At 52.3% G+C, this 26,296-nt stretch overlaps 1 protein-coding gene across 2 annotated transcripts; it reads left to right on the plus strand.

The window, feature by feature from the left end:
- The first annotated feature begins 18 nt into the window (after positions 1 to 18).
- MORF4L1 (mortality factor 4 like 1) lies at positions 19 to 22,849 on the plus strand. Of its 2 annotated transcripts, XM_081114911.1 has the most exons (13): positions 19 to 284; positions 6,109 to 6,155; positions 8,755 to 8,822; positions 11,877 to 11,993; positions 13,566 to 13,652; positions 14,646 to 14,726; positions 15,106 to 15,131; positions 15,917 to 16,005; positions 18,060 to 18,161; positions 19,125 to 19,213; positions 19,627 to 19,799; positions 20,305 to 20,389; positions 22,161 to 22,849. In XM_081114911.1, exons 1-13 carry the CDS (start codon positions 245 to 247, stop codon positions 22,243 to 22,245), a joined length of 1,089 nt encoding a protein of 362 aa, XP_080971037.1. In that variant the 5' UTR covers positions 19 to 244; the 3' UTR covers positions 22,246 to 22,849. The 2 variants fall into 2 exon arrangements, with proteins under 2 accessions (XP_080971037.1, XP_080971038.1); XM_081114912.1 differs by lacking the exon at positions 11,877 to 11,993.
- The last annotated feature ends 3,447 nt before the right edge of the window (positions 22,850 to 26,296 follow it).

The raw sequence follows: 26,296 nt of genomic DNA on the forward strand, positions 1-26,296 counted from the left end.
CGGCATGCCTCGCGCGGCGCGACGCAGGGCGCGTGCGCGGCGTGCGCGGCGGCGGCGGGGACGGGCGGTTGGCAGTGCGGCTGCGCACTCGCGGCTCCGTGAGGTGTTCGGGCGCCGGCAAATCGCGCCCGGGATGTAGAGCTGGTGCCGCGCTCGGCGTGTGACGCGCAGCCGGGTGGGTGGCGAGCGGGGGGCGGCGGTCGGGGCGGTGGGCGCAGGAGGCGGCGGCGGCGAATCCCTATAAATGGCGCCGAAGCAGGACCCGAAGCCTAAGTTCCAGGAGGGTGAGTGCGGGCCCCGGCGCGGCGGGCGGGGCGGGTAACGGCGGCGGCGGGGCGGCGGCGCTTTGTGCGGAGGCGCATTGCGGCGCGGGGTTCGGGGCGCGGCCCGGGGAGGGCGCCGTGTTGGGGGCGGGGGAGGCCGAGGGCCCCGGGGGCGCGGGCGCGGCGGAGCCTGTCCCGGCGGCTGTTGTGTGCGCGGCGGCGGCGCGGCCGGGGGCGCAGGCGGCGGGAGGGCCGGGCGCCATGGCGGCGCGGAGGCGGGAGGCGGGCGGGCAACGGCCGGGGGCTCGGGCGGCGATGTGGGTGGGGGAGGAGGAGGGGGATGCGGGGCCCGGCGGGGCGGGCGGGAGAGCGGCGCCGCGAAATGGCCGCCGCAAGATGGCGGCCGGCGCCTCCCGCGCCCCCTCCCCCGCTCCGTCCCCTCCCCCCCTCCCCCCCTCCCCCTCCCCCCGGGGCGGGCGCCGCTTTGTGCTGCCCGCGGGGCCCCGCTCCCCCGCTCCCCGCCCGGGGCCGGTCCCGCTGCCTCCGCGCCGCCCGTTTTGGAAATAACGGGGCGGCCGGGCGTCTGGCGGCGGCGATGGGGGAGCCCCCGTGAGTGTATTTTGTTTTGTTTTTAGAAATCTGTTTTTGTTGGCTTTTTTAGAGGAGGGGGGGGGTGGAGAGACAGACAGACATGCGGCGGGGAGGCCTCCTGCCCGCCCCCTGCTGGGGGCCGGGCGTGTGCCCCGAGCGGGAGCCAATCGGGGACCCTCCCGTGGGTGCCCGGATGGAGGACCAACCACTGAGCCACACCGGCCGGGCCCTTAGAGTGTGTGTGTGTTCATTGGCTATTTAATTTAATTTATTTTTTTAAAAATACATTTTATTGATTTTTCACAGAGAGGAAGGGAGAGGGAGAGAGAGTTAGAAACATGGATGAGAGAGAAGCATCGATCAGCTGCCTCCTGCACGTCCCCCCACTGGGGATGTGCCCGCAACCAAGGTCCATGCCCTTGGCCGGAATCGAACCCGGGACCCTTCAGTCCGCAGGCCGAGGCTCTATCCACTGAGCCACACCGGTCAGGGGTGTTTTATTTCTTGATTGGTTTCCGAGAGGAAACGGGGTGGGGAGACAGACAGACAGACACACATCCTTGATGAGAGAGCATCATGGATCGGCCACCTCCTGCGCGCCCCACACTGGGGATCGAGTCCTGTAACTGGGTCTGTGGCCCCGGCGGGAATCGAACCCAAGCCCTTAAGTATCCACTGAGCCAAACCGGACTAGGGCAGGCTTTCATTTTTATTTTATTTTTTATTTATTTTTTTAATAGAGAGGAAGGGAGAGAGAGAAACATCTGTGATGAGAGAGAATGGTGGTTGGGCCGCCTCCTGCACGCCCCCCACTGGGGATCGAACCTGCAACCCGGGACCCTTCTCTCTGCGGGTTGGCACTCTTCCCATTGAGCAACACCGGCCAGGGCTATTCATTGGCTTTTGATGGACAGGGCTTTGGGCTGGAGCGTGGAACCTGGGGGCAACCCGCGCCCCCCCCCCCCCCGCCGCCCCCGTAAGACAGCGCTTTAATTTCACAGTTAAGGAGTGTTAGAGGGGAGGCCTCATCGTGGGCTGAAATAGTAAAACGCTTTAAAATTCCCTTCTTATCGCCCTGGCCTGTGTGGGTCAGTGGGTAGAGCGTCGGCCTGGGGACCGAAGGGTCGGGGCTCGATCCCCACTAGGGGGCGCGCAGGAGGCGGCCGATCCATGATCTCTCTCACCGTGGATGTTTTTATCTCCCTCTCTCCCTCTCTCTTCCTCTCTGCAATCGATAAAAGTATCTATAAAAAAAAATAAGATTCCCTTGGTTGCCCGCCTGGACCTGCTTGTGTGCTTGCTCCCGTCCGTCCGTGTCAGGAGGGCGGCGGGAATGTTCGTGGTCGGACTTTCAGACTTGGATGTGCTTTAGGATTGCGCACAGGGGCATGCATCCCAGACCCGAGTGTGTGGTGAAAGTGTAACATTTAAGAAGTTTTTAAGGGAAATTTAAAAATGCATGTTTTTGTTTATTATTGCTTTAGAGAGGGGGGAGGGAAAGGGAGAGAGGGAAACATGAAGAGAAACATCAGGGAGCGGCTGCCTCCTGCGCGCCCCCTGCTGGCGACCGCCCGCAACCCGGGCCTGTGCCCTGGCCTCCTGGGTGGATGCTCAGCCGCTGAGCCACACCCGCCCGGGCTTAGGCCATTGTGGATCCGGATGGACTCTTTTTGTTCTGTGATCGGCTGCCCCCTGGGGTTTGTTTTCCTTCCTGGGTGTTTGAGAGCAGGGATTCTCAGGCATCTCGAGTCGGTGGATAGAATTCAGAAGGTTCCCAGACTTGGGCCGGAAGATATGATCTGACTGAGATTCAGTCTAGTGTTTCAGTTAGGGATGTGCCCCCCTCCCGCCCCCCGAAAACAGCCCCCCGGTAGTATTAGGGAGCCGTGTTTCCATAGTCTGTATTAAAGGTGATGAAGATAGTGTCTTCCTGACTTCAGGATGTTTTGCTCTATCACCTGAGTTAATGTCAGAAATAACGTGCTGTTTTGCTAACTGTCAGTGTGGGTGGTTTCCTTGGTAACACCGTGTGTTAGGTGTTTATGGAACATTCTAGGGGAAGGCCGATGGGCGCCATCAGACCGTCAGGGCGGGTGACATGGATCCTCCCACAGGGGGCTGGGCCTTCAGGGGAAAGCGCTTACATTCTAAACTAGAGGGATGGAGGGTGAGGGGCCTGGGTGACAACACGGGGATCCCTGTGCTGCTAGAGTGGTGGTTATATTTTAAATCCTCCCCCAAAGAGAGGATATTTTTCCCATTGGTTTTTTGGGGGGAGGAGGGGAGAGAGGGAGGAAGGAGAGAGACAGACACATCAGTGTGAGAGAAACACTAGTTGCCTTCCAGGAGCACCCACCAGGGGCGGGGATGGAATCTGCAACCCAGATATTGCCCGTGACCTGAACTCGAACCCGAGACCCCCCCCCTTTGCAGGCCTGCACTCTAACCACTGAGCAACCCTGGCGTAGCTAAAGTGAGTTCGAGAGAAGTGGGAACCGGGTGCCTTTGAGAAGGCTTTGGAAGCTCCCGAGTCCCCCGTCCTTACCATCCCTTCCAGCTGTTTTCTACTCGCTGTCAAAGCCGAGTTGCAGAACGGTCACTAAGGAATGATAATTATTTATGTGACAAGTTCCAGAACACCTTGTGAGGAGAAAGGAGTGTTCTAGCCCTCATAATAAACACTGCGGAAGAATTGGCCGGAAGTAATGCTGCCAATACGAATGATCAGAAATGGTACATTTTATAATTCCTTTAAGCTTGGAAGTACTTTTCTCATTTCGTAACGGTACAGCGTATGTTACAAAGCAGCGTTTGAGCACAGAGAGTGTCTTGCACTTGAAGTCCTGTTCCAGCCTCGCGTGAAGAAGGCGGGCCGTTCCCAGGGGGAGGGCTCCGGGCCTGGCCAGGCTGACGCGGGCCTGGGTGTGTGTGTTCCTAGAGGGAGCATCGGGCAGAATGACTGTAGTTTGATATCAGAGGGGATTCGAGTGGAGAAAGGCTTGTAAGGAACATCTGATACAGGGGCTGCTCTTTCTCTGATTGGCAGGCTTTCCCTCCACTTCCGTGGAAATGAGGCGTTTGTTAGCCTGGGTCATGCTCCTCGGCCGGCTTCTGTTTATTTTTGACAAACTTTTAGGGCCGAGCAGCTAGAATAGAGGGCAGAGGGCTTGAGCTTCAGTGCAGCTGTCTTGGGCCGCAGGAGCCAAAGGATGGGGGGGCGGGGGGAGGCCATTTTAGGTCCCTTTAAACTTCAGTAAAGTTTCCCTGGGGGGAAATTGAGACACAGGCCAGGTCTTCGGTGCTGCTGAGCTCTGTGCCTCCCCGCACCCCGGGCTCCTGGCCCAGGTCTCTCCTCAGCCCCAGACGGGCACTCGGCTGCCGACTGGATGGCTCCGCTTTGGGTGTGCTGACCCTGACATCCTCCCAGATGGATCTGAACCCCCCCCCGTCCTGGTTCCTGCTCAGCAGCCTGGCCGTCCTGACCTCCCCCTGGGTCATTTCAGGCCCATTCGGCTTCCCCAGCTGTGACTCGCTCCCTGCTCCAGTCTCCGCTTCACCTCTGAGGGCCCGCAGCCCCGGCAGTGTCCTCAGGGGACCACTCACAGGAGCCGCATGGCCAGAGTTACAGCAGGCCGGGCAGGGGCCCACCCGTGCACGCACCATTCCTCTGGTCCAGCGGTTCTCAGCCTTCCTGACGCCGCGACCCTTTCATACGGCTCCTCATGCTGTGGGGACCCCCAACCATCACATTATCTTCGTGGCTCCTTCATCGCTGTCATGTTGCTGCTGTGATGAACCGTCATGTAAATACCTGACATGCAGGATGGATTTTCATGGTTACACATTGAACATCATGAAAGCACAGCGATGAATCACAGAAACAGTCTGTAATGATAGATGTGCTTTCCGATGGTCTGAGGCGACCCCTGTGAAAGGGTCGTTCGACCTCCAAAGGGGTGGCGACTGAGAACTCCCGCTCTAGTCTACATATTCCTCGTCTGTTCCATGGTTCCTGTTTCCATGTCTGTGCGCTGAGTGTCTGCCCCCTGGTGGTGGTCCGTGCACATCCTGGGTAACGGCCCAGTGGTGGGATGGTGGCTTAGGCCTCTCTGTAACAGAGCGGTGTGTCCTGTGCTCTGGTGATGGCACATGCTTACGTTAAACAGGAATGTCCCTCAGCATGTTTCCCTGCTTTTGACCAGCTGTTTCCCTCCACGGGACCTTTCCCTGTGGCCTTTCCAGCAGCTCCTCAGCCCCTCTCGTGTTTATGAAGATAGTTAATGTGAAATCAGGGCGTTGTGTGAACTGTCTGCTCACATATCAGTGCTCCCGTCAGTCTGACGTGCTCATCCAGGCAGGTGCAGGGCAGCGCTGGGTCCACCCGTGGGAAATGGATATTCAGGTTTGCTGGGTGATGTTTCAGGTCGAAGGTTTTTAAGGTGTAAGTTTTGAAAACTTACAAGCAGCAGTAACATGTTTCAATGGCGAAACTTCTATAGTCTCTTCGGAATGGAGCCGGTAGGCTCTTTTAATTTAATTTTAGACCTAAAGGAGCTGAGTGTGGGACTGCTTTTGTCACCTATGGGCCTGTTGACCACGTGGAGAAATGTTTCTGCTACAATAACATGTGATGTGCTGCCAGGAACGCCTGCCTGATGGGTCGGCCTGGCTGCAGGCTGGCTTCCAGGCCTGTATTCTGGGTTCATTGCAGCAGCCCAGTGTCCAGAACATGGATGAACACACGTCGTGAACATGAACCTCTTTAAAAACAAACCCCAGCCATTTCCGATGCACATGGCAATTTTCATGTGTAGATTATTTTACTGATTTTAATTAATAAAAAGTTTGGAAGCGGAGCCATAGATAGAGCATATGGTTCTAAACTTGGGATACATCTTAGACATTGAAAGACAAAACCAACCCTTCCAACAGGTAGGTAGAGGTTTTATTTATTAGCTCTAGACCTTACCTGTACCCTTTAGCCAGGAGCTAGCTTGGTTGCTGATTTAAGTAGATGGACATTCTAATACGTGGTTTTTGTTGTTTGTAGCAGATACTAAGGTGTTCTGTTGTAGGACTTTTACTGTATGAAGATAGTTAAAATGGGAAATGTTGACGTTTGATCTGAAGGGGTGATGCATGCATAGCCACTCCCACTTCCCTGGTTTTGTGAGGAAATCCCAAGCACAGGTGTGCGGCCTCTCGGGTGAGACAAGAGAAATGACCGCTAACCACTGCTCTCTTCCTCCCCCAGGTGAGCGCGTGCTGTGCTTTCACGGGCCTCTTCTTTATGAAGCAAAGGTAGGAAGCCCGTTTTCCTTTCAGAAGTTACCGGAAACTACTGGTTAGGTCTGACCGTGTGAGTTCCCTTTCCCGTCGGTGTGAGGAGTTCCCACCTTCTCTGACGGGGTGTTTCCGGCTTGCTTAGTGGATCAGATCAATCATTGCTGTCCTGCCCGTTCATCCAGGAGTTGGAAGGCGCATTTGAGAGAGAAGATGGTTATTGATGGGAGCGATAGCATTTGTAATCAATGACTGGCTTGTGAGAAAACACTACCAAGATCAATTTTATTTTTAAATCCTCCTCTGAGGATATTTTCCATTGATTTTTTAGGGAGAGTGGAAAGGAGGGGGAGAGAGGAAACATCGGTGTGAGAGAGACACATCGATTGGTTGCCTCCCAGGGCCAGGGATCCAGCCTGCAACCGAGGTCGGTGCCCTTGACCAGAGTGATCCCAGGACCCTTCAGTTCGCAGGCACGTGATCTATCCACTGAGCCAAACCATCTAGGGTTCAAGGTCAATTTTTATTTTTATTTTATTTTTCCCCCCAAGGTCAATTTTATATGCAATTGCAGAATGCTACGTATGCACTGAGCTAGTTAAAGTATGTTAAAGGTAAAAGCTAACATTAACCCTTTGCGGTCCAACGTTATTTTTGGAATTCAAACAGTCTGGTCCAAATTAATTGACGGGATTGAATGTTGAACTTTTTAATGTTCTTATAGCTCAACGTTGGACCTGCTCCTAGCGCCTGGTCTGTCGAGTCGGCCTCGAGGTTGGACCGAAAAGGGTTAAAAATGAGTCCATTTAACTTTTATTTGTTGTTTGAACCCTGAGGGGGCTCCCTTTCCTCCACCTGTGTGTGCTGAGATTATAAAAACTGATTTTACATTTAGCCAAAGGTGAATGGGATAATGCATTCCAAAATCAAAAGTATTTCTAGTGTTTTCTTCCTGTTAACTTCTTTAGGACAGATATTAGGATGTGACTATTTTTATTTTATTTATTTAATTTATTTTTTAATTATTTTTTAAAATATTTTATTGATTTTTTACAGAGAAGAAGGGAGAGGGATAGAGAGTCAGAAACACCAGTGAGAGAGAAACATCGATCAGCTGCCTCCCGCACACTCCCCACTGGGGATGTGCCCGCAACCAAGGCACATGCCCTTGACTGGAATCGAACCTGGGACCCTTCAGTCCGCAAGCCGATGCTCTATCCACTGAGCCAAACCGGTTTTGGCGGATGTGACTATTTTTAACAGTTGTTGTTTGTTGTTTTTTTTTTTTTTTTTAAGAAAATGCACCATGATATACAAAACAGCAAGCTGTATATGTTTAATACTTTCATTGATTATTTCTGAGAGAGAGGAAAGGAGAAGGGTAGAGAGAAACATCTATCAGCTGCTGCCTCCTGCACATCCCCTACTGGGGATGGAGCCCACAACCCAGGCCTGTGCTCCCGCCAACTGAGCCACACCGGCCATGGCAGGGAGCAGTTCACATGTTTGTGTTCCTCTTTGTCAAGAGTTTTAAGTTAAAAACCAGGCCCCCTGGAGGGACTCAGTGGTTGGTGTCAGTCTGTGAACCAGGAGGTCATGGTTTGATTCCCGGTCGGGGCACGTGCCTGCGTTTTGGGCTCCATCCCTGGTGAAGGGCGTGCAGGAGGCAGCCCATCCATGGTTCTCTCTCATCATGGATGTTTCTCTCCTCTCCCTTCCTCTCTGAAATCAATTAAAAAATGTAATCAATAAATCTAAACGCAGATATTTATCACTTGTCATAGTTGACAGCCTCCTGTGTCCATTCTGATTTGTTGGCTGCTTTTAAGAACAGCAAACATTTTTACTTTATCACTTTGCTAGTTGCTGTATTCTGCACCCAAACATTTTACCGCCTTTTCATAAGCTCGTCGAACTTTCACACGTCGTCAGTGTTTTTCTTTAGCTGAACTTGTTTTTGGAATTACAGTTTCTGGCTATTTAGGCTTCGAGGAAGTAAACAGTAACCGGCACTAGCCGCTGTTGGGGAGCTTGTCCGGCCCCTTGCGTTCAGGGTTGGGGCCCCTTATGCTCATGGCCCTTGGCTTTGTTAGACTGACTCCCGCAACTTGTGACCTTTCGGCAATTTCAGAATTCTTAATGCTTATAAACTTTAAACAGTGTTCTTTAGAGCAGCGGTTCTCAACCGTCCTAATGCCTTTTAATGCAGTTCCTCCTGTTGTGGGGACCCTCAGCCATAACATTATTTCCGTGGCTACTTCATCGCTGTCATGTTGCTGCTGTGATGAATCGTCATGTAAATATCTGATATGCAGGATGGATTTTCATGGTTACAAATGGAACATCCTGAAAGCATCGTGATTCATCACAAAAACAATCTGTAATGATATATGTGCTTTCTGAAGGTCTTAGGCGACCCCTGTGAAAGGGTCGTTCGACCCCCACAGGGGTCGCGACCCACAGGTTGAGAACCGCTGTTTCAGAGAGTCACATTTTGGGGGGCTTCATTTTGGCCACCTAAGAGTTTAAGTGTAGAAAGAATCTTTGAAAGATTGGCTACTTTAAAACCATCTCTTCTTTAGTATCTCTAAGTGACGTTTTTCCTTTTTTATTTCAGTGTGTAAAGGTTGCCATAAAGGACAAACAAGTGAAATACTTCATACATTACAGTGGTTGGAATAAAAAGTGAGTATTAGATCTTTAAAAGCAATCTTCTGTTTATAATTTTCAAAGTAACGTGTATCATAGACTGGCACAAACATGCTTCTTGAGTGTGTAGTTTTAACGTGACATATTGCAGCAAGGGTGAGCCATTTGAGTGTGAGGGAAATACAATAGAAATTAGGGTGCAGCCATTTTATTTTAAATTTTTTGGAGTAATTCTTGGTTCTAGTGTCATGTCTGATAATCATCGGTCAACCAGCCACCCTTTTTGGGTTTTGTCCACGTTATTTTATATTTATTTACTTTGTCCCCATTACCGTCCACCCACTCTGCCCTCTTCCACCTCTGACCCCCCCCAGTCACCACACTGTTGTCCATGAGTTTCTCTTTTTTTCTTTTTTTGCTCAATCCCTCCACCCTACAACCCTCCCCTCCCCCATAATCCCCCCCTCACATTTTGGAATATTTTAGGATAGTTTGATATATATATATATTTTGCCCTTAGCACAAACTCAGTCACTGTGTATGTTGTGTCCAGCAGTTATAGTCAGAGTGAGTTGGATTTTTCTACCTAGAAAAGGGAAAAGGATAAAGGTTGTCTGATCTCGAAGTAATGACCAACTTAGGTTGGCAGAATGTGATTTCATGTATTTTTACCACATGGTCTAATACAGACACAGGAATTTAGTTACAGGACTTCACTTTCCACCTTGAAAAGTTAGTATTTTTTTTTTTAAGATATTTTTATTGATTTCAGAGAGGAAGGGAGAGAGAGAGAAACCTCAATGATGAGAGAGAATTGTTGATCCGTTGCCTCCTGCACGCCCCCTCCTGGGGATTGAGCCAGCAGCCTGGACATGTGCCCTTGACTGGAATCGAACCCGCGACCCTTCAGTCCAGAGGCTGAATCTCTATCCACTGAGCCACCTGGGCCAGGGCGAGAGCATCTTGTTAAGCTGTGGTGCGTTGGTGTGTTCCTGGGAGCGGACGGTGCATAGATTGAACCCGTTCTAGAATATCCAGCGAGTGTCTCTCGGCCGCCTTTCACCTGGGGCCACAGACGCCACGTCTCAGGATTTACTCCTGGTGATGCTGGTGGCTTTTGCTGTGAGAGGTCGTCAGTTACTTTAGTTAGACAGGGCGTTCTATCCTCCAAGGTGGCGCTGCCAGGAAGTGCAGCTCTCCCGGAGTGGCTCTGTAGCAGCTACTCCTGCTTCGTGTGCCTGAGCCGCGTGTGGTACCCGGGTCTCCCCGTGGCACTGCCCCCGACTGGCTGGGGCTCTGGCTGGGGGGAGGCTCGCTCTGTGGTCTTGTTCCCACAGTTCCCTCCCCAGTGACCAGCCCAGAGTTAGATCAGTTAGAAACGTTTTCCACAAATGCTTTCATTTACTTATTTATTTATCTTTAAATATATCTTTATTGATTTTAGAGAGGAAGGGAGAGGGGGAGAGAGAAACATCAATGATGAAAGAGAATCATTGATTGGCTGCCTCTTGCACGCCCCCTCCTGGGGATCAAGCCCACAATCCAGGCACGTGCCCTTGACCGGAATCGAACCCGGGACCCTTCAGTCCGCAGGCCGATGCTCTATCCACAGAACCACACTGGCCAGGGCTCCACAAATGCTTTTAGCTAAAAAGAGAAAACACAGCAAAACAACAGACCCTTAACTCCTGTGAGTGTAATTGTAGAACGGCGGGAATCTAGAAGCACATTCTGACAACTTAGGAACCCCCCCAGTTAGTGATAATGGGAATAGTTCTAACAGTGATAGGCAGGTAATAGTAACCCAGGACCATGAGCGGTGGACATAGCTTTGAGCCTAACTCTTTCGTGTGTAAGAGATATTTTGCATAAAATTATGTGTAGATGTGTACAGCTTAAAGACGGGTTTTAAGTGGTGTTTATAGTTTAAGAAATTGTGAAAATACCAAATTCTTAGAGTTTCTCATTTCACTGCTTAAAAATATATTAAGAACACTTTTTCCTTTGTAATGTTATATCTAGTTTTCAGCTAATTTTATATCAAATATTAATTGGTTCCTTTGAAAGAGAAGAAAAGTGGCAATAAATATTAGAGGTCTTTATTAATACCTTTGTAGATATTCTGAGGAATGTTAACATATCAAGGTGTGTTCTGTGTTTGATTTGGTTTGTAGGTAAATAGATGTAAGTTTGAAAGTGACCATCCGTAGTGTTTGGGGAGCCTGGAGGAAGCCCATCTTAGGGCTGTTCCGGGCCCGGCGTTGGGTCGCTGGTGCTGCGTGCGCAGGGCCAGCCTCCCCGTGGCTGTGGGTTCCCCCGAGCTGCCTGCAGGAACCTCCTTCAGCCTCTTGACTTATCTGCACACACAGTTTCTGAGTATTTGCCCTTTAGCTACAGCCTTATCGATGCTCCTCAGAGCAAAACACGTCCTCGTTTCCCTGGGGCTCAGCGAGGGGGTCCAGCTCCTGGCAGACAAAGCAGCTCAGAGATGATTGTGTTCTTTAGATCAAAGTCCCTTTTTTTTTTTTAAATTAAAAAAATGGTTAACTTTTAGGGAGGGGAGAGAGAAAAAGAGAAACATTGATACGTGGTTCCCCTTATTGATGCGTTCACTGGTTGACTCTTGTATGTGCCCTGACCCGGGATCGAACCCGGACCGTGGGGTATCGGGGAGGCTCTAGGCAGCAGAGCTCCCTGGCCAGGCCCAAGGTGCTCATTTGACGTGTTTCTATGTCGGGGGGAGGGGTTTGCAAGGTTCTGAATGAACTTTGCGGTAAGTAAAAGTCAGCCAGTCCCTTTGGGAGAGAATTAGAATAGCTATAGTAGATACGTAAGTAAAATCCTCATTTCCAAAGTGGTTTGTAGGGTATCTTACAACTCAGGCTCAATCCCCAAATTGGAATTTGCTTAAACTTCCGCAAATTTATACGTGGTCTTTAAAGGCACAGTAGGTAAGATCTTCTGAATTGTCAAAAACCTTGTTAGAACGTGTTGACCCAGACGGTGGAGTGAGTTAGCAGTTGTAGCGGAATCGTGAGCGTCAGCTCGTTGTGCGCTGGTGACTGAGACTCTTCTGTGCTTCTGCATCAGAGGAGCCGGGAGGCCCAGGCGCTCTGACCACGCTTGGAGGACACGGGAGGATATTGTAGCCCCTTTTCCTGTTCCTGAAGGAGCTCCCTCAGTCCACCACCCCCTCCTGACCTCTAGGTAAATGCATGTTTTACCGTTTCTTCTAGGAATCATGTGGAGGGTTGTTTGATTTATTCTCCTTCCGGCCATCGTCCTCAGAGGTCAGGGGGGGAAGGCACTGACGGGAAGCCTGGCGGGCACGTCCCCGTGTCGCGAAGGCGCTCCCTCGGAGGAGGAAACAGGCCCTCGGCACGCGACGGCGCCCCCTAGGGAGGAGCCGGCCTCGTTTCCCCGCGGACAGAACTTGGCAGGCCCGGCCTGCGAGGCTCAGCGCGTGAGCCTCACTGTGACCTCCCTGTGCTATTCCCGGTCGGGTCAGAAATCATGGGGTTTTTTGTTGTTTTTTTTAACCATCTTAAACACCTAAGGATATGTTTTTCATTGATTCAAGAGAGAGAGGAAGGGTGGGGGGGGAAGACATCTGTTCGTTGCCTCACGCACACACCCAGACCAGGGATTGACCCGCGGCCCTTTGGTGCGTGGAAGAACGCTCTAACCACTGAGCCCACCGGCCAGGGCAGGAATCCTATTTTGAAGGAGCTTTTTTCTAACGGCCAGAAAACCTTAGCAGTCAGCTGTTTCCGCAGAGGGGGCGGTTCTACCTTTGGATGTTTAGAAAGACATCTTCTCAGCTGTGCCTTGGAAGTCAGTATTCCTTTGCGAGTGAAGGTGCAAGAGGGTGTCGTCTGATGAACCATTATCTGTGATGCTTTGATTTCCAGTGTGAGCCCAGCCGGTGGACGTGGTCCTGAGTCTGTGTGTTCCCGAAGCGCGAGTGTTTATTGTGTGAAGCTCCCCGGCGCTGGGCCTGCGCTGGCATGGGCACTGTTGTCCCCAGTGAAAGGCGACACAACTGAGGCACAGGGTTCTGTGACTCGCTGTGACAGCCGAGGGGCCGCTTAGCTTTAGCTCTTCAGAAAGCCCGCTGGTGGTCTCCTGGGCCCCTTTTTTGAAAGTGCAGTTTGTGAAGGTATCTCCATTCTGTAAAGACAGTTGTCAGGGACATGCCGCCTGGTGACTGGGATCCTCTGTGCCTGCTTCCGCAGCAGACGTGCTGTGAGGCCCGGGCGCGCTCCACGCTCTCACAGGCCAGACTCCGTCACCTGCCAGACTCGTATGCTGTTTTGAAAAAATGATTTGAATAATTTGGGTTTGAACTCTGGCAGTTTATTATTTTTTTAAAATATATTTTTATTGATTTCATAGAGGAAGGGAGAGGGAGAGAGAGAGGTAGAAACATCAATGATGAGAAAGAATCATTGATGGCTGCCTCCTGCACGCCCCCCACTGGGGATCGAGCCTGCAACCCGGGGAATGTGCCCTTGAGTGGAATCGAACCCGGGATCCTTCAGTCTGCAGGGCAGTGCTCTATCCACGGAGCCACACCAGCCAGGGCAAACTCTGGCAGTTCAGAGGTGGAACGTTGCTTTTGAGAATAGGAAGTTTACTTCTTTACAGAAGAGAAATTTTCGCTTTAGTCCTAGTACATCCAAAGTCTTGTCTTGTAAATTTCTAAAAAGTAATTGGAGGACAGAGTCTGAGTGAAGGTGAAAATGCTTTTGAATGACGTTTCCCTTCTCTCGTTTCCAGTTGGGATGAGTGGGTCCCAGAGAGCAGAGTGCTCAAATACGTGGACACCAACCTGCAGAAGCAGCGGGAGCTCCAGAAGGCCAATCAGTAAGTCTGGTCGCAGCACGAGTATGAGGAGAGGGGCCTTTGGGTTAATTTCTGGAAACGGAGTGAACAGTAGAAACCACGCTGGCGGCCTGGCTCCGAGACGGCTCCTGGCGCTGGTCAGGTGCTGTGTGACGGCTGTGACCACACGCAGCCGAGAAGCCTCTCCTGGGAGAACGGAGCACGGCTGTGAGTTCCCGCGTCCGTCCTTAGAGGCCGGTGGGAAACAGGATGTGACTGGGAATTCCTGTGGTTGGCCAGCTCACGGTCACCTGCGCTTGTGGGCTCAGGAAGGGGCACTTAGGGAGAGGGCGCCCCGCTCTCCTGCAGCCGTAGGAGCATCCTGGGGAAAGGAGCCCAGGAGACTGGGCGGTCTGCAGGGTCATTGTTTTCTCTTCATTTCAAAGCTGAAATGTGTGTCAAAATTGAAATAAAAGTGATGAAATAAAGCATTGGGATTAGTGAATTCCAAAACAAATGGAATTTTCAATTATGTGTTACAATCTATTGTAATCACCTCTACTACATTTTTACTTTAATTCTGGTAGGTACAGAGAGCAAGTTCTTAGGCCTTTTAGGCTTCTTGAGTGATTTCCTTTCTGTAAATATATCATCTGTCCAACTTGTGAGAAACTATCAGAACATGTCTGTGTAGACCAGGGACTGCCACCCCATCTAATAAAGCGGGAATATGCAAATTGACCGTCACTCTGACAAAGATGGCGGCGCCCATGGCCAATAAAGAGGGAATATGCAAATTAATGCAACAAAGATGGAGGTGAAGGCGGGAGGTGGCGGCCAGAGAGAAGGCCCGGGTCCCGGGTGCCGGAGGGAAACCGGTGCCGGCAGCCAGGGGAAGGAAGGCCTGTTCTTGCACGAATCTTTGTGCACCGGCCCTCTAGTTTGAATATAAATTTCAAGATGGAATCAAGCTGTCACTGTTTACTTTTCCACCTAAGGACTCCCGTTATGATGACTGTTGCACTTGTTTTGCAGGGAGCAGTATGCAGAGGGGAAGATGAGAGGGGCGGCCCCAGGAAAGAAGACGGCCGGCCTGCAGCAGAAGAGCGTGGAGGTGTAAGCAAGGCTCCCTGTGTCCCTGTGCGCACGGCTCTGCCGTGAGCGTCCTGTCGGCGCCGTTACCCGGCACTAGGGCTTGTGGGTCGTAGAAGCTGGAATATGGTGACTTTTTAAAATTCTCACCTGATAATATTCTTTTCCATGGACTTTTAGAGCAGAAGGGGGGGCGCGGGTGGAGAGTGAGAAACCGATATGGAGGGAGCGGTGGATTTAACCAGCCACCAATGAGAGTCCTGTGTCTGAGCAGGAACTATTCCTGCCTGATTTTATCATTTGAGGCCGTATTTCCCTAGGAATGTATTCCTGATAAAAAGGAGTTGGAACAGAGGCAGTCTTACTGGCAGCAATTATTTATCTTTCTCCCTTTTCTTTTCAGGAAAACAAAAAAGAACAAACAGAAAAGTAAGCATATTTTGTTAACATTATTTTACTTTACAACACTGAATTTTAAATTGATTTAAATTTAAGTTAGGAAGTTTTTTTAACATTTACTTTTATTTCCTTATTTATTATTTTAGTTTTTTATTGATTTCAGAAAAGGAGGGGGCGGGGGAGAGAGAAATATCAGTCCCGGTTCAAAGGTCGGTGCTCGGCCACACGACCGGCGAGAGCTTTTCCTAGAGTAGCTCAGGCCCACTGATGCCTCAGGTGTGAATACCGGCGTCGTAGGCACACACTAGCACCAGTGCACCTGACGCTCATTTTACCATGGAGCAGCCTGAGAGCAGTTATTTCTGTCATCTTCATTCTCAGTGACTGACCCTGAAGATACTCTGTAGAGGCAACATTGTAGATGTTCACAGAGGTCACATTTGTGGTAGGGATGTGATTAATTTTTTTTTAAATATATATTTTATTGATTTTTTATAGAGAGGAAGGGAGAGGGAGAGAGAGTTAGAAACATCCATGGGAGAGAAACATCGATCAGCTGCCTCCTGCACACCCCCACCTGGGGAGGTGCCCCCAGCCAAGGTACATGCCCTTGACCGGAACGGAACCTGGGACCCTTCAGTCCGCAGGCCGATGCTCTGTCCACTGAGCCACACTGGTCAGGGCGGGAATGGGATTCTTTAACAGATTCAGGTAACACTGTGTCAGGGGGAATGAAAAGGAGGGTGTGTTCGGAGAGACTTTCTTATGGTTGTGTCATTTAATCACTTACCCATCTCTCACCCCCGCGTTCCTAGCACCTGGGAATGGAGACGGCGGCAGCACCAGCGAGACCCCCCAGCCTCCTCGCAAGAAGAGAGCGCGAGTGGACCCGACCGTGGAAAACGTGAGTTTCCCTCCCTCTCAGCAGCAGCAGGTCAGCGTGGCTGGTCTCCGCTCCTGTGCCAGCGCAGTCAGGTGGCCAGGACCCAGTCTCGGAGCTGCTAACGGGTTCACTGCTGGAAGGAAAACGCTCCTCTTGTTGGGAGACGGGGTTTGTGTGTGTGTTTTTACTTGTAATTCTGGGTGTGTCTTTGTTAGATCCTCTCCCCCAGCTTATCCGACGTTGACGAGTTTGTGTTTCTGCACAAGATTGAAGTTTCTGTGGTGTCGACGGTGCATCACGTCTCCAATAACGTCACCTTGGTCAGCACTGCAGAGATGCTGTAGGAACTGAGCTCTTTTTATATATATTTGATGTCAGAGAGGAAGGGAGAGGGAGAGAAAGAGAAACATCCATGATGAGAGAGAATCATTGATTGGCTGCCTCCTGCGTGCCCCCTACTGGGGACCAAGCCCGAAACCTGGCATGTGCCCTTGACCGGAATTGAACCCAAACCCGGGACCCTTCAGTCTGCAGACCGACGCTCTATCTGCTGAGCCAAACCGGCTGGTACTTAACTGTTGTTTATATCCATTTGCTTGTGGTGCAGCTGGTTTTATTTTACGTTGTTTTGCTCAGAGTCGGAGAACTCATTAATGACATTGAGAACCTGCAGTATAGATTGATTAGGCCACACTAAATGGCTTAGTGTGTGACAAGATGACTCCATAAACCAAGAAAACTATTAAGTGTGTGTGTGTAATAGCTTTGAATTTTTTAAAATATATTTTTATTGATGTCAGAGAGGAAAGAAGGGAGAGAGAGTGAGAAACATCAGTGATGAGAGAGAATCATTGATCGGCTGCCACCTACACGCCCCCACACTGGGGATCGAGCCTGCAACCCAGGTGTATGCCCTTGACCGGAATTGAATCTGGGACCCTTCAGTCCACAGGCCAACACTCTGTCCACTGAGCCAAACCAGCTAAGGCTAGCTTTGAGTTGTTAAGTGATAAAAAGTCTTATTTCCAATTTATTGTATTTACTAGAGGCCCAGTGCACGACATTCATGCACTGGTGGTGGGGGGGGGGGGCGGGGCGGGGGGTGTCCCTCAGCCTGGCCTGCGCCCTCTTGAAGTCCGGGACCCCTGGGGGATGTCCACCTACCCTGAGCCCAGCTTCTGGCTGAGCAGCACTCCCCCGTGCGAGCGCACTGACCACCAGGGGCAGCTCCTGTGTTGATCATCTGCCCCCTGGTGGTCAGTGCGCATTATAGTGACTGGTCGTTCCACTGTTTGGGTGATTTGCATATTAGTCTTTTATTATATAGGATAACTTCCCAAATTTTGAATTATAACCCTGAAAGCAAGGTTAGTATTTTTTAATGTTTTGCAGAGAAGAAGGGGGGCGGGGGAGAAAGAGAGAGAAACAGAAACATGAATGATGAGAGAGTATCATCACTGGCTGCCTCTTGCTCGCCCCCCAGTGGGGATCGAGCCCGCAGCTGGGCATGTGCCCTGCCCGGGGACCTAACCACGACCTGGTTCAAGGGTCAGTTCCACTGTGGAGTCACATCGGACGGGCAGCGGGGATGGTACTTGTAACTGACACAGTTTGCGTGTCTGGCGCTGAGGTTACATGGCAGTGATGTGCTCACACAGGGTGTGCTCTGGAAATCAGGCACCTTGAGGAGACATTGAAGATGTCACTGGCCGTCAGGACACTTAACTTTATGTTGTAACTTCTCGTTCGTTGTGTTTGGGATGGTCATTGAATATCAACAAATACAGAAACACTAAAAGCTCAGCAAATGAGCCCTGGAAGGGTGATCGTACAGAAGAGGAGGGAACTGGCTGAGGAACTGTTGCCTTCACGTGAACTAGCACCGAGTCAGCTGCTTTTCTATCAGGAGAAGATTGCTGGCTCCCAGCAGCTGCTTGTGGTCTTTTCATTCTGACTTTGAAAAGACAGTGAGGTGGCCTCTGTGAGTCCTGGAAGATTTACACCCAGTGCCTCTCCAGGCGGAGGAGAAACGCCAGGGAGGACGTTTCAGAGTACCTTTTCCTTTTTCCTTTCAGGAGGAAACATTCATGAACAGAGTTGAAGTCAAAGTAAAGATTCCCGAAGAGCTGAAACCATGGCTGGTTGATGACTGGGACTTAATTACCCGCCAGAAGCAGGTAAGGTGACAGCGCCTCTGGTTATGATGGGCGTGTGTTGTTTCTAGTTTGGGAAACAAAACCGCTGTTAGAGGAGAAGCTTATGGACCAGCCCGTGGAAGGTGTCTCTGGTGGTGGCTGTCATTCAGAGAGAGTGAAGAATAGAGCAAGTACATAAAAGTGCGTTTAGAATGATACAGAAAGGTGGGGAGGATTCACTTTGGAAGCTGCTAGCGCAGGAATTGTTCTGAAAACTGGTAAAGACAAAGAAGCCCGTTTCCTGTCCTCACAGGAGCCCCCTAATGAGAAGCCATAGGAAGCGCACAGCGCCGCCTGCAGGTGTGCGTGGCCAGAACCAGACCAGTCCCCTTGCTGGGTCTGGGGACTAGTGGACAGGAAGTGGGGGCCGTGTGAGGAGGTGCCTGTAGGACCCACAGCGGCTCCAGAATGAGGCTCGGACAGTGAGCTGTGTCCTGTGACAGACGGCAGGGGCGGGGGGGGGGGCGGGAAGGGGGGCGACGGACGGACAGACGGACGCCTGAGTGCTGTGCCGCCGGAGCCGGGGCCATGAACAGCGTGGGCTGCATTCAGTTCTTGACGTGGGTCTGGCTACACCGCCAGGACCGAAGCTTGGCTCTGCCGTGGACCATCGCTGGCGGTGCTTTAGTTCCACCCGGAGTGGAAGGGCCCTGCCTCAGCGTGGGTGACGGAGGCTGAGCAAGAACGGCGCACGGTCCGCGGCCGGCCGGTGACGGGCAGCGTGCGGGTCCCTCCGCGGGCGGGTCCCCCGGGCGGTGGCTACGTGTGTCCGATGGCAGCCGCCGGCCGTGTTTGGCTGTTAATCGACGGGCCATGTTTTCAGGACGAACATGCTTTTTCCTGTTTTGTGATACTGTGGAGGGTTTTCTTTATCGTTAAAGCTCGGCCAGTGTGACTTCCCTTTGAAAGGCAGTGTGGTGTGTGAGTGTCTTTCTGTTCTCACAGCTCTTCTATCTTCCTGCCAAGAAGAACGTGGACTCCGTCCTGGAGGACTACGCGAACTACAAGAGATCCCGCGGGAACACGGACAATAAGTAGGAACGGGCTCCGGTTTGAACCGGGTCCAAGGACCGTTCTGTCTCCTTTCAGACAGTCTTATTTCCGAGTCAGTTACGTGAAATGTGTGCCCACTTTATAAAATCACTACCAAACACTAACAAAACAGGCACAAGCGTTTGGCTGCAAGCTTTTTCTTACAGAGCAGACAGTAAAATTTTAGGTAAAAAATCACTTTCAGCCTGAGGGGTTTATTTGTGGAATTGGTTTTCCGTGCTCTTGCTAGATCCCTTTTTAAAGAAATCTGTTGAGTAAAGATTTCGTCTCATTTTATTTGTAAATACATCTATTTTACCCTAACCCTCATCTCATTATGTAACCTTTACCCTCTTCCCCGGCACTCACAGCGGGTGGCTGTTTGGGAGGTAACCTGTCTTTGCCCGTTTGTCAGGGAGTACGCTGTGAACGAAGTTGTGGCCGGGATCAAGGAGTACTTCAATGTCATGCTGGGCACCCAGCTGCTCTACAAGTTCGAGCGGCCGCAGTACGCCGAGATCCTCGCGGACCACCCCGACGCGCCCATGTCCCAGGTGTACGGGGCGCCGCATCTGCTGAGGCTCTTCGGTAATGTGCCTTTTAGGAACGAAATGCCGCTTCTTCCCCTTGAGCCTTTTATTTAAAAAAAAAAAAAAAGTTCTTATTTATTTATTTATTTATTTTAGAGAGAGGGGGAGGGAGAGGGACAGAGAGAAACATCCGTCAGAAACATCATTGATCAGCTGCCTCCGCACAGCCCTCCTGGGGATCGAGCCCGCAACCCGGGCACGTGGCCTGACGGAATGGAACCGTGAGCTGGGTCCTGGGTTAGCACTCCACCACTGGGCCACGCCATCTGGGCCTTGAATATTCTTTTCTTTCCTCATCGATATCAAGGAGTAACACAAAATAACGTTCTAAAACATTGCGTTCCCATTTGAACTTTCGTCTAAAATTACCATCAGTGTAAAAGTCAAGTTTCTAAAATTACGTATTTTGAAGGAGTTGGCGATGGTTGCGTTTGCTGCCGTAATTAGGATAAGCGCGTGGCGCCCCCGTGGAGGTAACTGACGGAATTGCTCTGTCTGAACAGTGCGCATCGGAGCGATGCTGGCCTACACGCCGCTGGACGAGAAGAGCCTGGCTTTGTTACTGAATTACCTGCACGATTTCCTCAAGTAAGTCTGAGCGGCGCTTGAGGCGAAAACCAGAGTGAGCGCAGTCCCCTGAACCTGACTCGTGCTGGGCGGGCTCTCGGTGTTAAACCATAAAGCGGAAGTAAAGACGGTGGTGGCGGCGCCGGGGTAGAGATGGTGATGGAACAGATTCCTGCGGAGGTGGCGGTGACGGCAACGGCAACAGCCGCTGGGCTGGGAGGGGCCGGAGCGCAGATCCGCACGGTCAGGCCTGAAAACTGGGTGAATCAGAAACTTCAACCGTGAGGGTGGCGAAGGGGAACATAGAGCGCAGTATGTTTATGATTTCTGTAGTGAGAACGGCCTTTCCAAAAAACAATACAGGCAATGATTGATGAATTGGACGACAAATACTGAGAATTCCACGTGGTAGGACTCTGCTCGTGAAGGTGACGGGCGATGGGGTGCTCGTAGCGTAGAGGACCTGGTACCCTGAGCGAACAAAGAAGAGTGTGCAGTAGGGAACGACGAACAGCAGTGATGAGGGCTCGTTGGGGATTCTCAGACGTGGGCGCACAAAGAATGTCCAACACGATGACAGTCAACATAGCTCTTGGCAGGTTCGCTAAGAGTAGAGATTGAAGACCTGGGGGGCAGACGTCTCTTTCTACAGGTTTTGGGGGCACCTGGCAGTGCATGTTCAGTTTTTACACATGCTTCCTCTTGGACTGGGAAGCTGGGCTTTTGGGAACTTACCGATAGAAATACTTGGATGCACAAAGATTCCCAAGCAGGTTGTAATGGAGAGGGCGCTGTGACCCCTCATTGGTAGGGAAGCATCTTCAATATTTTTTTTTTTTTTTAACTATATTTGTATTGATTTCAGAGAGGAGGGGAGAGAGAGAAACATCAGTGATGAGAGAGAATCATGGATCAGCTGCCTCCCGCACACCTCCCACTGGGGATGTGCCCGCAACCAAGGTCCATGCCCTTGACCGGAATCGAACCCGGGACCCTTCAGTCCGCAGGCTGAGGCTCTATTCCACTGAGCCAAACCAGTCAGGGCTTTTTTTTTTTTTTTTTTTTTTTTTTTAATACTGTATTTGTATTGATTTCAGAGAGGGGAGAGGGAGAGAGAAATAGAAACAACAATGATGGGAGAGAATCCTGGACCAGCTGGCTCCGCACACTCCCTACTGGGGATCAAGCTTGCAGCCTGGGCCTGTGCCCTTGACTGGATCAAACCGGGACCTTCCAGTCCGCAGGCCGACGCTCTGTCCACTGAGCCACACCGAGGAGAGCAACATTTTCAATCTTTACAGACACCTGGGGAAGTCTGGTTCACCCTGACGGATTATTTCTTGGTGTGGTCCTGGGAAGAAAGGGCGACGTTTTCTATTGCTGCTTCACACATTTCTGTGTTTGAGTTTTCTTAACACCGTCTGTTTTATAATAAAAGAATTGAAGGCTGCCACGTGAGCCTGGGAATGGAAATAGCTTTAAATAGCCTCAAAGAGCTAAGAAAACGCCAAAATGTTATTCTTGGGAGGTAACACCAACGGTTTCTTACAAGAAACGGTGCAAACGCAAGTTGGTGTTCTGAGGGTAACTTCTCGCTTGGGAATGGGGGGATCATTCAGGACTTTATTCTTTCTTCCCGGGGTCTAACTATTTGCGCTGTAGTTCTGTGGCGTTCCTGTGCGGTGTGATGGTCCTGGTACATGTTCACAAGTGTTTGTGCGGCTTGTTCTGTAACAAGGGGGAAGCGATCTGGGCCAGGACCTTCCTTGTGACGAGTGACTTTTGTCCGCAGGTACCTGGCGAAGAACTCGGCGACGCTGTTCAGCGCCAGCGACTACGAGGTGGCGCCGCCCGAGTACCACCGCAAGGCCGTGTGAGGCCTCCCGGGGTGCCCCCCCCCGTCCCTCGTCCTGTACAAATGCTGACCTTGACCATGTCCGTGTGTAACTGAACCGGTGTTTGTTTTCTGTTGGATTTTAAACAGAGAAAATAAAAGGGGTCCCAGCTCCTTTTTCCTGTTCTTATTCCTTTTTCATTTGAAAGTCGCTGCCAGTGTATCGACAGGCCACGGAGAGGCGGACTGTAGTCTGTGCCCAGTTGGCGAAGCTGCTTTTAATGCTGGTGGTCCTCCTCCTTTGACACTACGCACTTTTATAACCCGTGTTTCTGCTCGATGGCAAACGCTGTCCCCAGTGCCAAAGGTTCGCCCGTGTACATAGCCCCAGTCCGTCCGTTTGTCCTCTTTGTTTTACTGGTGCTGACAGAGAGCGGCTCCTGCAGGGCGCGCCCGCGGTGCCCGGGGCCCGGCCTTTGCTCGGATGCTGAAGAGGTGGCTTGTTCCTGGTTTGTGTTTGTGTCTGATGCACGTTTGCCCACGATAGACGCCACGCATTGTGTAGCCGCGGTTTTCCGGAACGGCCAGCCTTTTGGGGCTTGTTCTTCAGATCTTCAATAAATTTTTCTTTCAATTTCAAAGAGCGACATGCTTGTGTGGCTGCGTTACACACCCTTCGTGTCCGTGTTCCCCTGTGTGGAGACTGGCTCAGGTGGTGGTGGTCCTGCCTGGCATCGGGGACGAGACGCGCGGCTCCGGCCCCTGCCCCTGCCCCTGCCCCGGCCCCTGCCCCTGCCCCGCAGCAGCTCTGGCGGTTCGCTGTCCCGTTCTGTCGAGTTCCGGCTCAGAAGTTAGAGGTTCCCGTGGCTGTGGCTGTGTTTTTCCTAAACCGTCACTAATTCTGAGCATTGAGGGATTTTCACCTGAGTGACAGCTTGCTGTCCATCAGTGTTTAGGGCCGTGGTCGGCAAACCGCCGCTCGCGAGCCACCTGCGGCTCTTTGGCCCCTTGAGTGTGGCTCTTCCACAAAATACCATGTGTGGGCGCGCACGTACAGTGCGATGGAAACGTCGTGGCCCGTGCGCAGAAGTCGGTTTTCGGCCGGGGCGAGTGTATTTTGGAGAAGTGGCGTTAGAAGAAGTGGGGGGTGTCGGTCGGTTGGGCCAGGAGATACGCAGCGCAGCGTGGGGGAGACACATTGTTTTGAGGTACGTTCGCTGAGGCCGACCCCTCCCAACTCTCCCCTCCACACTCGTCTCTCTGAAACCAGTCTACAAAACGAGTGTGGAGGGGAGAGGTGGAAGGGGTCGACCTCAGCGAACGTACCTCCATCAGACTGAGGACGTTTTTAGCAAAGGCCAGCTGAGGAGGACCCTCATGAAGTGAATAACAATGCACCTACCTATAGAGTTTAAGTTTAAAAAATTTGGCTCTCAAAAGAAATTTCAGTCGTCGTACTGTTGACATTTGGCTCTGTTGACAAATGAGTTTGCCGACCACTGGGCTAGGCGTTACCCACACTCACGGTGCCTGAAATCCTGGGTTCTTCATTGTTCACTAGCCCCCCACAACCCCTTAAATACAGTGTAAGAGCAGAGCACGGATAGGTTCCCCGCGGATGCTGAAGAAGGCAGTGTCTTCCTGGACATAAAATCTGTGAAGTGTTCTTTTAATTTAGTCATCCTTTTTTTTTTTAATTGATTTTTTTTTTTTAGAGGGAAAGAGGGAGAGAGAGATTGATGGATGTGAGCGCATCCACCAGCTGCCTTCTGCAGGCCCCCTACCAGGGATGGAGCTGGCAACCTTTGGGTGCACAGGACAGCGCCCAGCCAGCCGAGCCACCACCCAGGGCTGACGGTAATTCCGAATGTGACTCCAGAGTAACTCGTGCGACAATCAGAGCAACTGGAGTTAAATACAGGCCGCGCTGGTCCTAATGTGTCACCAGAAGTTGAAGTGAGATTCATACTAAGGCCATTTTGTGAGGTATTGACGTGCGAGTGTCAGGTGCCCAGCGTGATCTGATACTGAAAACAGACTGTGAAACGGTCAGGAACTCTTACATCCGACAACGTACGTACTTAAAGTTTTTTGAGCCATTTTGTTCTAATATATTTTTAAACCCAGGTCCTTACTTCTGTTTGCATTTCTTGTCTTCGTTAAACTCACCAGCACATGTGAGTCGCAGCCAAGTCGGAGACCTTCGCATCAGCTGCCTCACGGCCCGGGACCTAGATTTGTAGGGTTCAGCCTATTCCTTGAACCGGTGACTCCGTCAAACGGAAGGAACAGACCTGAAGGCCGGGGAGGTGCGTTGCTGACGTCGAGGCTGCGACAGTCTTGGCTTCTCGCCTCCGTCTCGTTACTGCTGCCCTTCGGTGAAAGGCCCGGGGCTGTTCACAGTGAGGTCTTAGCGTTTCCTTGCTACACAGGGTGGGGTGAACGGCTTACAGTGTTCGTACGGAAAACGGTACCATCTGTATCATAAAAGGCCAGTGGCCGGAACGACCAGACGACCGGTCGCCAGGAGGTGCATTGATGGGTCTGGCGGTGCGGCGAGTTTCTGGGTCCCCCTGGCACTGCGGGTCCGGGTCTCGCGATGTCGCGAGCTGGGCCTCTAGTAAATAAGAATAAACGCCCGCTGCTCACAGCTGTAAGCCTGCTTTTGCCCCACCCCGGACAGTGCACAGACATTGCCTTCGGGTCGGGCGTGCTTTCACATCTGTGCCGACGGGCAGTTCTTTTAAAAGTGAACTTTCCAGACCATCGGTGCTCAGGCGGCGCCCTGCGTGGTGACTAGCGCTGCAGCCCGTCTGAGTAGCACTCGCTGTTCACGCGTGTGCAGACGCCGTGTGTAAAGCTGTCAGCTCCACGTTTGCTAACAATCGGGCGAGATGTGCGCGTGGAATAGTTGGGGAGCGTCGACACCCGTGGCATTTGTATGAATCCCTGGGCTGGTCCCTGGCCAACGACACGGCCACCCCGCCTTCCCCTTCCCACTGAGGCCGGGGGGACAGAGATGAGCGGGGGCCCTGGCTGTCCCTCTGTGTCTGCTGGTGGGTCCCGGGTTCCGGGGCAGGTGGGCCCTGGGGCCCCGGGTTCCGGGGGAGGTGGGACCCTGGGGCCCGGGTTCCGGGGGAGGTGGGGCCCTGGGTTTCGGGTTCCGGGGGAGGTGGGACCCTGGGGCCCGGGTTCCGGGGGAGGTGGGGCCCGGGTTCCGGGGGAGCTGGGCCCTGGCCGTGCGGTCCAGCAGTGAAGCAGAGCCTGTGTTTGTTCCGTGGCTCCTGTGCCCAGCGCTCCAGGGGCAGCAGGCGTGTGCGCTTGGCTGGGGGAAAGTCTGGTCGCCCGTTCCCAAGCCGAGTCGAGCCCTGTTTGTGCGGGTGCAGGTCCCCCCGGGGCTGTTCCCTGGGGTCGGGGCTGGGCCGGGGGCAGCGAGCAGCCCTGTGGGGACCCCGCAGAGGGCGGTACCAGGTCCAGCCGTCCTGCTCCGGCGATGAGCCCGGCGGAGGGCGGGGCAGCCCAGGCGCCCGTGGGGAGAAGGGAAAGTAAGAGGAACATCTCAGGGCGTGTTGCTCCTGTTTCAACATCTAGGGCAGCGGTTCTCAGCCTGTGGGTCGCGGCCCCTTTGGGCAGCGGTTCTCAGCCTGTGGGTCGCGACCCCTTTGGCGGTCGAACGACCCTTTCACAGGGGTCGCCTGAGACCATCCTGCAGATGGGATATTTACATGACGATTCATCACAGGAGCCACATGACAGCGATGAAGCAGCCACGGAAATAATGTTATGGTTGGGTCACAACAGGAGGAACTGTATTTAAAGGGCCGGAAGGTGGAGAACCGCGGCTCCGGAAGATTGGGAACAATAATAGAAAAAGGAATTGAAAGTGAGGAAGGAGAACCAGAGCCCCAGTGGTTTCGGAAGAACAGACGGGCGAGGCTTCTGTCTGGACAGACGGACGGACAGGGTGGCTGAGCCGGGATGGGTTCCCGCTGCCGGGAGGGGTGGGGCCCACGGTGTGTGTCTGCGCGTGGACACCCGGGCACCCTGTGGGCACCCGGCTGAGCTGTGCGTGTGTGAGCGTCAGGAGAAGGGCG

The sequence above is a fragment of the Myotis nattereri genome, assembly GCF_964212035.1.
Source record: "Myotis nattereri genome assembly, chromosome: 21".
Taxonomy (NCBI): Eukaryota; Metazoa; Chordata; class Mammalia; order Chiroptera; family Vespertilionidae; genus Myotis; species Myotis nattereri.